Raw genomic sequence first — 13,716 nt, 5'->3', positions numbered from 1 at the left:
AGCGTTAACGTCCGCTAGCACAACAGGTTGTTTTTAGAATCTACACAATTACGTAGCATACACAATTTTACTATAACATACGAGTGTGTCTGTCTCACTTGTCCGAAGCATTTCAGATGTGAAATCCGGAAGTCAGAAGTCCCGCCTCCTCTGTGTCACCTACCCCATTGGGTAATGGTTGAGGTTAAGGTAAGGAATGGGGGTATAGGCAATCTTTTTTTTATGGTTGGTTAAAGGGCAGGGGATGTCAAACTCATATTAGCTCAAGGGCCACATGGAGGAAAATAGATTACCAAGCGGGCCGTAACGGTAACAATCATGGGATAGAACTTAAAAACAATTGGCGTCAATTATGCATAGATTTTCGTTATTTTGCAGGCCAGCCCTGACTTGTGGGGCTCAGCTGTAATTATATTGTTCCCCAAAAATTATTCATTTGTTGATTAATCGTTGCACCTCTACTGAAGTACAAAAACTAAAATAAAAAAACGCTTTTTTAAGTATTTATAAAACCTCTTTTAAAAGAAAATCACGTGCTAGAACATAATTTTTACATATATATATTTTAAATATATTGCATAGTAGCATTGTTGAAAAAAAACATGTTAAATAGTTAATTAAAAAAAAAATGTTCTAAAGAAAAACGTGCAAAATAAGATAAAATGCATTGCCTGTGATTTTTTTTTTCTTTAGGTGGGGGACAGGTGTTGCTGCTGGGGGGGTGTGCCTCCAACTGTGAACATACATGCGTTTCCTAGCAACCCCAGTCACAGCTCATTAAATGCAGTACACATACTATATTCGGACACTATGTACAATAGGTTTGCGTGTTAAGACATTTTAACGACAAGATTGTACTGTGAATAGTCCACATGTCCTTACAAGCGCCATTACGAATGCATTTAAAGTGGCTGCTTGTGTTTATCTACTGTTCGGCAATGTGTGTCACCTTGTAAAAAAGCAATCATCCAACATTTTTTGCTTATTCAGCAGGCAATTTCAGCAGGAGATATGCACCGGCGCGCACTTAAAGGAGCCCGATGGAAATGGCGGGCGTGGGACTTTGTGAGCGAGTCGTGTGGGAGCATAATGGATTAAATGACACCGAATGTGATGGCGGTCAAAAGTCCAAACAGCTGCTGATGCATATGTTGATGGCGGATGGACATCACTGGCCTGTAAACTCTCTTCAGCATATTAAGAGGACGGCGGTCATCAAGTTCGGCTTCCATCCTGCATCACTGAATTTGGTATTTGTATATTTTGTGACAGAAAATGTGTCAATTCGAAATTTGCTCTCTGACAAAAATGTATGTTATATTGTGTGTGAGACAAAAATCAAGACAAACCAGACAGGCTATATACTTGCTTTCTATTTAATTAATAGAAACCACTAGCTGATATAAAATGTTAACGTTAAAATAAAAAATAAAAAAAAGAAGTGAAGTGTGACTTCATAAACTTGACAATGCACTTGTTAAGACGGCAAACTTAAAGAGTACAGGCCTCCTTGAAGGGCGGAGAAGGAGGCTGACCTCAGCATCACCTAGCAGATATTTTTCATGTGTTCTTTTTAATGCGTTTGTGCAGAACTAAAAAAAAATAAAAAATAAAAGGAAGAACTTGTCGAGAAGGCGTACATCATTCGACACGGCCATACGCCAAGATTGAGAACTGTACAGCTGTTTAAAGGACTGCTGAGATTGGAAGAGTGATGGGTATATATTTTTTTGCAACAAGGCTAGCAAACAAAGCCGAGAAGAAAAAACATCACAATGTCACTCTGCGCAACTTGTTCTCCAAACTGAAGAACAAAAACCCCCAAAGCAAAGCAACAAAGTCCAGGTAACAGGCAAAATCCAGCTCCCAGATTGTGATTGCTTCATATTTAACGTCCTATTCCCAAGAGCCCGGTCAGCCATCTTTGGATGCCAAAATGTGTCCCGCCAAGTCTTTGAAAATAAATACGGGCGGCGTGCCGCTATAAGGGCACGCCGCCCCTCTGAAAGGACGCGTTCGTCCGGGAAGTACTGCACCGCCTCCGACTGGGCGCCAGGCACGTTCAAATGTCTGTTTTCATTTTGTCCATGGAGTTGTTGATCTTTGTCAGAGTCTTTTTGATACGCAGCGCCGTCAGTCGGGCCGACGGGTTCTGATACCAGCACTCCTTCATCAGCTTTGCCATGGAGATTAAAGTCTAGAAGAAGAAAAAACAGGACAAATGGCAAAAAGTCATATTTGTTTGAAAGGTCCTAATATATGTATGCTAAAATTTGCTAGCTGTTTCACATTATATATTAGCATTATGCTCACTTTAAACAATGCATGTGTTGCCTGAAATCTATGCTAATTTCCATTAGCCAGTCAAAGGCATTTCACATTATATGTTAGCATTAAGCTAGTATACTTTTTGGACATATGACTCCAGTATGTTGTTTTGCGATTTCCGGTCAGGCTCATTCCTTCCTTGACCCCCGCAAATAACAGAGGATTACCGCAGCTATTAGACTTCTTTACGGGATGACTCACCGGGTCCGAGAACCATCTGTTGGGTATGTTGGGCCTCTGCTGGTCCACGCAGACCACTTTCTTCATATCCTCAAAACTGGGATCGCTGGGAACTGCGTCGTGGAAAGGGGGCTTGTAGTCCTCCACGATGCCTATAGGGAGAGCGCATGCACTTTGACATACACAAACTTGTGCGCACAGCATGAAAAATAAAAATAAAAATAAAAATGAAGCAACGTGGGGGGTCACTGTGTCAGTTCACAGTGTTGCAGAAATTCGTGTGAGGGTGATGCAGTCATTTTGGTGCCCCAAACAATATCTGAGTAGGCCTATTTGTCAGTTTTGCTTTATTTGACAAAATAACTTGTCAATATTAATGTTTCAAAAACTTTCACAAAAATGAGAGATAAATAATAATAATTAAGTCTTTATAAAACACTATCAATGGCACCAGATACTCAAATAAATAAAACTAAACAATTTCAAATGAATAAATAAATGCCACTACAATTAACAAATGAAGATCTGGAAATAAACATAAATAAGGAACTTTAAATAAAATTTTTAAAGTGCAAGCACCAGTTGTTAAAGGTCCTACAGAGGCACACGTTTGCAACTCCGGGCTACAAAATCAGCTCTCAGGTCATCACATGATAGTTTCGGAGCAATTTCCCCATTGATGATAATGACAGCCACACCATTTAATAATTATTGTTTGTCATAACCTTCAGGACTTTTTATTATTATTCATATCTCTGTAATCATTATATGTAATGAGCTCATTTCTTCACCAGTGGGTTCCCTGGCATCTATAGATTGCCCGATATTAATTTCATAATTGTTTGAAACCATGCAATATCACCTTTAACCACAGTGTGGCGCAGTAAATGTCAACCATGGACGCGAAATATGGAATTACAGTAATTTCTGGACTACAAGCCGCTACTTTTTTCACTTGCATTCAACCCTGCGGCTAACACAAATGTGCGGCTTAGCCATCAGATCACAAGGGGGCGCACTATAAAGGAAGCGCAAGAGCAAAACAAACCAAGTGAGCCCAAATACAGTAGGAGAGAGAACGAGAGTGAGACAATTTGCGCCCTCATTATGGAAAAGAAAGTAGCGGGAACATTAAAACACCAGCCGCTTAGAGTCGGGTGTGGCTTATATGTGTAACACACACTTTGAGTATTCCCCAAATTTAGCTATCGCGGCTTATAGTCAGGTGCGCCTTGTAGTCCAGAAATTACTGTAGGCCAAAAAAGCAACACGTCAAAAATAATTGTTTTTGAATTTTTTCACTCTCACCTTCCCTAACGACACCAGGGTACTTCCCTGGGGGTGGGGGCATTTAATTTCACACAATATAGGCTCCAGGACAGGACCGCAAATTTACCCAGGGGACGAACCAGCGATCCCGGCTACACACTAAAATGTGTGCTTTACAAACATTTATTTGATTGATGATTTTTCACAAGCTTGATTTTTTGCCGAGCGCCAGGCCTGGGGTGACAACATCAGCGGAAGTACGAGACGACGCACCGTTGCTGAGCGTCCTGCGGGCGATCTCCCACAGAACGAGGCCCAAGGCCCAGATGTCGACCCGCTTGTAGGACTCAAAGCAGTCCATCTGGATGGAGTCGTCCAGCACCTCGGGGGCCATGTAGCGCTTGGTGCCCACTTTGGGGTTGTTGCCCACGTCCAGCTCGTTGGTGTCTTGGAAATGCATGACGGCCAGACCTGGAAGACGGGAAGAAAACAACCGCGTTGGGTGAGAAACGCACAAAAAGCACAAAGGCGGTTGAAAAGTCTATTGAGCGACTTGATGTTTTTGTAAGCAGGACGGAACAGCTTGCCCTGGAGACGACACAGGCGGGATTGCGTCATCCCATGTAGCATTTAATGCATTACGAGGCGGACATGTCAGGCTCGTCGCAAACTACGTGGCTGAGCTTCTTTATTGAGCGAATGGAACATTGGTGTTAGATCAAGTGCACTTCCGAATGTGTTTACAGCCAAGGCGCAGGAGGAACATTAAGCACTGCTCGTTTCTCTTAAATTAACAACAAATGAGCCTAAGCACACAGACGAGGGGAACCATATTCGATTTATTTCCTTCGCTGCACGCAATAAATAAGATCACGTTATCAAGTCTTCGGCTTCTCAGACGTTAAAACCTCGGAAATGGAAACAAATGCATGTGGATTGTATTTTTACAGAGGTCAGCGATACAACACTGCCCAACCAATATTGTTTTTGCTCTTAAAGGGATACTTGACTCATTGAGCCATTTTGTGACAACGTCATTCTTTTTTATGAACAATTAATACCGTTAAAATCAAATTATGCTACTTGCTGTCGAATGAAGATGAGGAAATAGAAAACAGGTGAACCGTGATTAGGTTCTAAAGGTATTAATTGTTAATGAAAAATAATAAAGTTATCAAATTAATTCTGGATAAAATATTACGGTAACGTTTTACTGCTGAAAATGTCTCAATGAGTCAAGTATACCTTTAAAGTCCCGGTTGGTGAAGGCCGACTTTGGAGCAATTTAAAATGGTCATGTGATCCAGTGAGTCTGAATTTTACATTATTCTAGACATTAAAAAAACAAATAGAGTCCGGAGCAAAGATGATCATGCGGTCTGATGAGACCAGATTTTATTTACACTGTTCCCCCAGTAGGATTTATATTTAATTATCGTTATCCCTTCATACTAGCAAAGTCAAGCAAAAAAAAAAAAAAGAAGTGGTCAGATGATTATATGCAATATGAATTAACACGTATAATTGAACGTATGGTGTTCCACAGGGTTCATTTCTAGGGCCTCTGCTGTTTTAATTTTATCTGCTGCCACTGCAGCGGTATTTGTTGTCTGCTTCAGTACCTCCAACAAGGGTAAAAAAACACATGTTAATGGTCTTCAAACCCTCTACTTCTTACCGAGGTCGGCGATGCAGCACTGGCCGTTCTTTTTCACCAGGATGTTTTTGCTCTTGAGGTCCCGGTGGGCGATGGCCGGCTTGCCCTGGGTGCCGAAGATCTCCACGTGCAGGTGCGCCAGGCCGCTGGCGATGGAGAGTGCCATGCGCAGGCAGCTGCACGCGTCCAAGGTGCTGAGCTGAAGGTAGTCGTACAGGGAGCCCATCTCGTGGTAGTGGGTGATGAGCCACAGCTGCGTGCTGGAGTTCCTGGAGGTCATGTCGGAGGCGATGAAGCCTGCGGCGAGAAGACGGAAAGCGTTAAGAGTGCAAGTGAATGTGCAAACTGCTCTTGTCTCGTTGCTACAGTCAAGCAGATAGGCAGCAAAAAAAAAAAGGGGGGGGGGATAATTCTTAAAAATGACTCGTTCTTTTATAAATATGCGAAGATAATTAATTGCAGCCATAATGATTCAAATACTGATGTCCTGATTTGGTTTCTAGTATATTGAGACAATAATTACAGTTATTTAAATGTAATTATGTTAACTCTAAACAGTAGCCACTTCTGTACAATCAAATGAGAAAATTCTCCCTTTAAAAAGAAAATGCTCACTTTTAATCAAACACTGTCAGGGGGATTGATTTAACTACGAACGTTGCTTGCAGTCGTGACGGACTTGACGACATCACACCGTTTCATCAAGCCAAATGAGGTCAATGAAATCATTCACTGTTCACACATTTATATAAAACATTTCAAAATATACATTTTGGCTGACACTTTCAAAGATATTTGCAATTATTTTTGGTGACCTACCCAGGATGTTCTCGTGCCTCAGCAGCACTGTGTTATAGATCTCCGTTTCTCTGAACCAGGACTTCTCGTCCCGGGACGAGAAGATCTTCACAGCGACGCTCTCTCCTTGCCACTGGCCTCGCCATACTTCGCCGTAACGGCCCTTACCTGGCATGAAGAAGAAGAAGAAGAAGAAGAAAAAAAATCGACAATAAGAAGTAATCTCTGGTTGAATTCAGTTTACAGTATTGAGCTCAATATCATGTGTATATATAATAAAAAGTAAAGATAGCATAAAAATGTATTTTGTGAATCTAATGGCTCTACAAAAATTGGTGTCCAAAGTTCAAATTTGCAGACTGGAGCGCTTTTTTTCCAGGCCCATGGCATATTTGGAAGATGTTTTCAGGCAGTTTCAGGCAGTTTGGATGCTCTTTGTTACCATGCTGCCTCTTACAGGTCATTTTTGGTACTACAACACAACATACCAGGTTCGGGGAGGATACTCGCTTTTTTTTGTCAGACAATGAACTTCCTTTGACCAATATAAGATCGTGTAACAGCACTAACAGCAAATGTTACACAATTTTGAAATTATAGCTCTAAAAAACCCATCATTTTCTATTTAACACAATCTATTTTAATTTTTAAAGAAATTTGGAAATTAGGAATTTATATAACATCAGATTCATTACACAAAATGTTAAGGTCTTATAGATAAGGATTATAGTAAAATAAAGACAAAAGAACAATGAATGAATATTAAAAGGTTAAGTTAACCCAAATAAATGTTATTTTCTACAATAATGTGTTCTATGCAGCCATGCAAATTTAAACATGGCATTCTGTTGAATAGGAGTTAAAAGCAACACAATCCATATTTGTTTATATCCATCTCAGGGGGTGCAACTTGCTGTCGGCTGATAATGACATCACAGTTGCAAGGGATCAGGTAACGACCAATCACGGTTCACCTGGTTTCCGAAGCTGGAAGTTTTTTATTCAACATATTTGACCGTTTTTACACTCAGCTGAGCGAACCCGATAACCACGTCAGCTGTCGGACATCGGGGAGTCATATTTCTTCAGCAGTTGATTACTGCCTCCTTTGCACACCATTGCAACACTAATGGCCTGTTTCACAACCCAAAGATGTTTTTCACCCCACCAGAAGTCTTTGTTATTGTTGGTGAGATATGAGATTTTGACAGCTATGCTTATGCATGAGTCACAAGATATACGAAGCAGACGGTAGGTTTAGAATTGTATGAGATGCGCAGTTTGTAGCGTGTTATGGAGATTTAAACCTTGGGGGGAAACTATGTGGAGTTGCTGTGGGCAAAACATAGAACCAGTATTTATTTATTTTTAAACAATTGTGAGGCTTTTTCTGTACTTTTCCTTGGTGTGTGTGTGTGGGGTGTGTGTGTGTGTGTGTGTGTGTTCATGTTCTGACATAAAGGTCTCATTAAAATGAACGAGCCGGTCTGCATATTCTCGCACAGAGCCAATGTCAATAACAATACTGGCTTCAAGTGGACACTCACCCACGCACTCGTTGAGAGTGATTTGTCGAGCCACCGTCCTCTGAACCAGGAACGGCAGGCCGGAGCCGCTTCCTGAAGTGCACGAGTGATCCAGTAGATCCTGGGGAAGAAGAGAAGCAAATAATCATGAGGAATTCAAGAGATTTTCATCAAGAGGTTTGATTGGAAGTAGGCTGAAGTTAGTGATGGGAGAGCGCCCTCTATTGTATAAACTAAATAATTACACCCCCCTTCTTATTATTAATCCTGAGGTCAAGTTGCAAAACAAGGTGCGACTTTGCTAAGCCTTTTTATTTTTAACTGATCAAGAAGAAATATGTAGCACCCAATGCCGACACAGGAGGGCAGTGCCGAGTCATCAGCTGAGGGGAAAACCAAACCAGTGAAGTGGGAGAGAGTGACGAAAAGGAAGAACGCAACATGGGAGGCCGACGCCTCGTATAAACAGATTTATTATGGATGAGCGGTCTGCGAGACAACTGGAATTACAAGACGGAAGATTGTGGCTGTTAAATTGAAATCGTTTATAGGCTTTAAATAATAACGGTTTGGCGGGCTGGATCATAATGGTACCACAAGATATGAGTGAAATTTAAAGTGGCAATCCGAGCTGTCCGTGTACAACAATGTGAATGAATGCGTGAACATGTCAGTCGGAGAGCTGATGAATAATCATGAGCATGATGTCATATTTTCTCATTACAAGATTTCAACTACGATTATAAAAGCAATTAACTTGGCACGTCGACAAAATGATGTCATCACACGGCACAAGAAGCCACACTAGATTCCCAAAATTACTGTTTTTCATTTGATTGTTTTATACTCAGGCAGCACAGTGAGCTAGTGGTTAGCATCCCTGCCTTGCAGTTCAGTGGTCCCGTGTTCAAATCCCATCTTGGGCTTCCTGTCTGGAGTTTTCAGGTTCTCCCTGTGCTTGTATATGTATATTAGTGTATGCAATGTCTATTAGTGGTTCTAAATTTAAATCTTGGCTCCAGTTCCTGTGGAAAGCTGCAACATTCCAAAAACATGTATGCTAGGTTCTGTTCTAGTACCAGTAGTCAGGAAAAGCCTACTAGAACAACTGATCTTTATTTGGGGTTGATCCAGGTCACTTGAAATGGTGGCAGGTATGGACAGACTCACATTTAGCAGGAATTTGAATGTGATTGGTAAATTCTGGCCACAGCAACAGAAATAAGAGGGAGTGCACACTTTTGCAACCACGTGATCTAATAAAAAAAAAAAACTATTCAGTTTTACAGATTAATGGTGGTAACATTTTGAAATTATGTATTTTGGTCTCATTGTTTTATATCATGTAAATCTGGAATTTGAACAGGGGTGTGTAGACTTTTGATATCCACTGTATGTGCCCTACCTCTCTTGGATGGCCTTCAACTTAATGAGGACAAGCTCTATTGAAAATGGATGGGTGGATCTTTTACATTTATGACCTGGAAGTGTTTATGATTTAAATATTTACTGTAATTATGAGTCTAATGCTGTGTTAAATGACACTTTTCTCACATGAGCCAAAGTAGATGATAGACTTCGGCGCATTCATTACAAATCCTGGTTACATCGTTGCCTAAATAAACCAAAGACCCCCTTGTTATGGTTGGGGGCGTTAACTCAACTGTGCAGAGCGCAAAACATTTATCAGAGGCAAGGCGTTTATTAGCAAGTTCTTTACACGGCTGTGAAAGAAGGAGACAGTGTTACAAGACTGTAAAAGACAAGACTCGTCTCATCTCAAAAGGCATGTGACACAAATGGGAATCAAATCCCGATGACCTCTGCGTGACACTCTCCACACGTTTGACAGCCACAACTGAGTGTTTGTGGTTTAGCACGGCCGAGCACGTTTTTTACGGCGCTTAAATAAACATTTGGCGGCTTCGTTCCGAGGAGCCAGACTCAACGGTTGCGCTGCGTCATAACGTAACGTAACACGCTGTTTAGATACTCCAACGCTCCTATTGGTCAAAGCGTACTGTGTTCAATATCTGTGGGATCATCTGGGTTTAAGAGCGGAACGTTCGGAAAGAGTAGCATACACAAAGTGCGCTCACACAAAATGGAGGTGAAGTCTATTTTGCTATGGCCGACTATGCTGTCAATGCTCAGACTTGATTACAGAGTGAACGCGCTGGCCTGTATGACCGCACGACTCCACCTAAACTCTGGATCAGTTTAGTGGAACCTCAAGACATAAAGCGCAGTGTGCAAAAGCTCACAAACGCTGGCTGAAAGAGGACATTCCTAGCGCAGACAGTAAAAATGACCTCGAGAAGCAAAACAAGCGTTACAGGGGCTTTCTTGCGGAGAACAAAGAGTCTCTCTGAAGCCAGCAAACACAAACAAGACTGGAGTTTGTTTCACAAGACAGCTTAATCTACGTTTTAATCTTTTCAAGTACTGGAATTTAGTAAACATGAGTAATTATATAAATATATATATATAAAAATAAATATATATATATAAATAAATATATATATATAAAAATAAATATATATATAAATACATATAAATAAATAAATATATATTTATAAATATAAATATATATAAATACATATAAATATATATTTATAAATATAAATATATATAAATACATATAAATATATATTTATAAATATAAATATAAATATATAAATAAATATAAATATATAAATATAAATACAAATATATAAATAAATATAAATATATAAATACAAATAAATATATAAATAAATATATTATATAGATAATTTATATATACATACAGATCCTGAATATAAGCAATACTCGTGCCTATAATATCCTTTGCGACTCACCGCCAGCGTGCTCTCCCCCACGTTGGACGCAATGAGGCCGTCGATGGTTCCGTATTCGGCATCTCGAGAGGTCAGTCTCTCCATCTGGTTATGGTGGATGTGTCTGAACACCAGGATGGCGATGGCCGAGAGGACCACCAGGACGACGATTGGCGCCACGATGACGATGGCCAGCATGGTCACGCTGTAGTTGGAGAGCTCGTCAGCTGCGAGGGGGAGAGGAATAATTAGTTAAGGTATAAAATCGCTTCAAGTAGTAATTTCTGACCTTTATATTATAATTAATATACTGTAATATAATTAATTAGTGTTGGCAAGAGATTACATTTTTTTTTACTTTTAGATTCACACAATTTTCAATAATTTCTACTCCCGCTTCTACTTTTTCTTCAAAGCTTGTAACAGATTTTTACTTAAGTAAAATCTTGGAATTAATGTAAACTCATCAAATAGAAAGTACATTTAGAGTCAATATAATATTTCTGTAAAATAAAACAGTTCAACAAAACAGCTGTACTTTATTTAGGGTTGACCAAACCGGTTTATTTTTACTTCCCCTTGAAAAGATTCAAAGAAAAAAAAACATTATTTTATTTTTGTAATGACTTTTCTTGGTCTCATTCTTTCGATCACATAAACCTAGCATTTGAACAGGGGTGTGTGGACTTTTTATATCCATTGGACAAACCCACACCTAGAGACCTACACAGACGACGACATAAGCACACACCGACACTTATGCCCACACAAGCGAGGAGAACTGACCACCATTCACACTTTCCAAACATTCCAAGGGGAAAAAGGCACTCGGCTGTGCCTTTATCAAACAAAAAGCTCCCCTTCTTCCACCTCACATAATCAACTCTTTCTCCCAAATATACACACTTAAGACTATGATGACCATCTCTTGTGCGGGAAAACCCACCACCACATAAAAAAAGCAACCACTAAAGAAGAAATTAATCACTTTAAAAAATATATAATAATAATAATTGATTCAATATAATTAAATCACAGTAAACCTGCAAAAGTAGGACTGGCTGTGGGGCTTTTCCACAGCATCACACTAATCTGAGTTGCATGAAGTGAGACATCAAGTGAAGCTAATCTAGTGCACTATGGGAGTAAGACAGCAGGGCGCCGTAGACCCGAATTTAGCTCTCTGTCTCGCTCACACTCCCCAGGTGGCTTCTAGCCTCAAGATAATGTCAGACAGTAGACAGAGCAGCAGGGGGTGCACCATGACTAAGTAATAGTCAAGCCCCCCCCCACCCCACACTTCCTCGGGGTCTCCTCGTTTCTGTTCCTGAGGATTGACATGAGCACGACCTCACAGAGGCGGATGTGGCAGAACTCTCACACGTGAAGGGAGTCACACAAAAGTGAGAAGTTCTCTTCGCTATTTTTCAAATTAGGGCCACGTATAAATCTACTCTTTTTTTTTTTTTTGGATGGCAGGGGCAATGTTCAGAGAGAAAAAAAACTCGTAAATTTGCGACTTCATTAAGTGGCAGATTTGCAGAAAAAAATTCAAAAAAATACACGTAGCGTAGCTATAGTCTAATGTGAGGATTCGTTGGTGGTTAATGGGACACTGTTTATAAAATGAAAAGGCAGGATGGAGACTGATTTATTCCTAATTTGAACTGTACTCGCAATACACGGCAGCTAGAGCGACAACACTTCCTGATCCCCTATCAGCTGACTAAACACTGACCAATCACAAGCTAGCATAATTTAGGTAAATGCAAGTGAATGACGGAGAGCAGCAGATTCGACACATCAACTTAGCTACTTGTACAAAAAAAATACCAAAATGTATGAATGCGTAAATAATAATTCTGGAAACATACAAGTAAATATTAATTTTAACAAATAAACTTAAATGTTTGCGAATTTTTCTCTCGGAATATTGCCCCCGCCCTCTAAAAAGATATATATTTATATGTGACCCGAATACGCCGTCGTAATAAATGAACCTAAATTACAAAAATAAAAGAGACGTTTAGAAAAAGATGTGCACGCAGAGACGTCATACGGAACGTAGTACTCCACCTTTGACAGGTAGTTGCACGGTGCTGTTGAGGTTGCACAAGTGCCCGAAGCAGCATTCCACAATCTGGTCTCGGGAAGGCGGGGTCTTGCAGGTCATGGTGCTCTGCTCGTAGACATTAAAGCAACCTTTCTGGTACATCAGCGAGCCGGCGTTGACGGTCAGAGAGGAAAAACACTGGCTTCCCATGCAGCGATTCCCCGTGGCGCATGAGCTGCCCTCGCACACGCACTCGTGCTTCTCTTTGACAAGGGGCTTCACTTCCTCTGTAAAAGATTCATGGGGGGGGGGGGGGGGGGTTAGCCACAACACCTGCACTTTCTAATGAGATCCAGTGGAAGGAGCCGTACACAAAATGGAATGCTCGGTTTTGACTGACAGGCGGATGAGTATGAATTCAACAATGCGTTTATTATTTAAGGTTTAAGTTTGCAGTAGTTTTGAGGTTGTTTTTGTTTTTGTCATTTCTTGTTTTATTGCTTATAAATAAATCATACCTGATTAACCAATTATTTATGAATATGAATGGTATTATCAAAATGATTATTTTATTAAATAAATGGTTGTGTGGTTTAAAATGAAACTATTTTATTATGAAAAAATATATATAGTCTATATAAACTATACTATGCTGCATCACAGTGTTTTAACCTCAAAGGGGGGAAAAAACAGAAACTTGACAGGTAATGAAAGTGGCTAATCAAAAAGTACTGGAAGACTAAATTACTTGCCATAATTATCTGAAAATAAATATATTAAAAGGACACCTGACCCATTTTCAACAGTAAAAATATAGTATTTTGTCTATAATTGATGCGGTAACTTAATTATTTTTCACAAACAATGAATACCTTTAAAAAACAATTTTGCCACTTGCTGTCGACTGAAGATGACGTACCTGTGCTGAGGAAACCGGTACAGACCAATCATGGCTCAGTTTGCTGACCAAACCCAGAAAACAGGTCAGCTGTGATTGGTCGTTACCTATTTCCTCAGCACAGGTGATGTCATCTTCAGTCGACAGTATGTGGAAAAATGTGTTTTTAAAGGTATTAATGGTCCATG

At 40.1% G+C, this 13,716-nt stretch overlaps 1 protein-coding gene across 2 annotated transcripts in view; it reads right to left on the bottom strand.

The window, feature by feature from the left end:
- Positions 1 to 1,360: 1,360 nt before the first annotated feature.
- The window catches only part of LOC147164875 (activin receptor type-1-like), a 29,433-nt gene continuing 17,077 nt past the window's right edge, over positions 1,361 to 13,716 (bottom strand). For both annotated transcript variants that reach the window (XM_086090961.1, XM_086090962.1), the window contains exons 5-12: positions 12,654 to 12,917; positions 10,599 to 10,804; positions 7,780 to 7,879; positions 6,254 to 6,400; positions 5,456 to 5,731; positions 4,051 to 4,248; positions 2,530 to 2,660; positions 1,361 to 2,197 (exon numbers count right to left, since the gene is read on the bottom strand). In XM_086090961.1, the coding sequence (XP_085947087.1) occupies positions 2,063 to 2,197; positions 2,530 to 2,660; positions 4,051 to 4,248; positions 5,456 to 5,731; positions 6,254 to 6,400; positions 7,780 to 7,879; positions 10,599 to 10,804; positions 12,654 to 12,917 (1,457 nt within the window). In that variant the 3' untranslated portion in view covers positions 1,361 to 2,062. The remainder of the gene's footprint in view (positions 2,198 to 2,529; positions 2,661 to 4,050; positions 4,249 to 5,455; positions 5,732 to 6,253; positions 6,401 to 7,779; positions 7,880 to 10,598; positions 10,805 to 12,653; positions 12,918 to 13,716) is intronic.

Source organism: Leptonotus elevatus, chromosome 12 (assembly GCF_054856555.1).
Source record: "Leptonotus elevatus isolate MCC_2025b chromosome 12, RoL_Lele_1.0, whole genome shotgun sequence".
In the NCBI taxonomy this organism is placed as follows: domain Eukaryota; kingdom Metazoa; phylum Chordata; class Actinopteri; order Syngnathiformes; family Syngnathidae; genus Leptonotus; species Leptonotus elevatus.
This window is presented reverse-complemented; position numbering and strand designations above follow the sequence as displayed.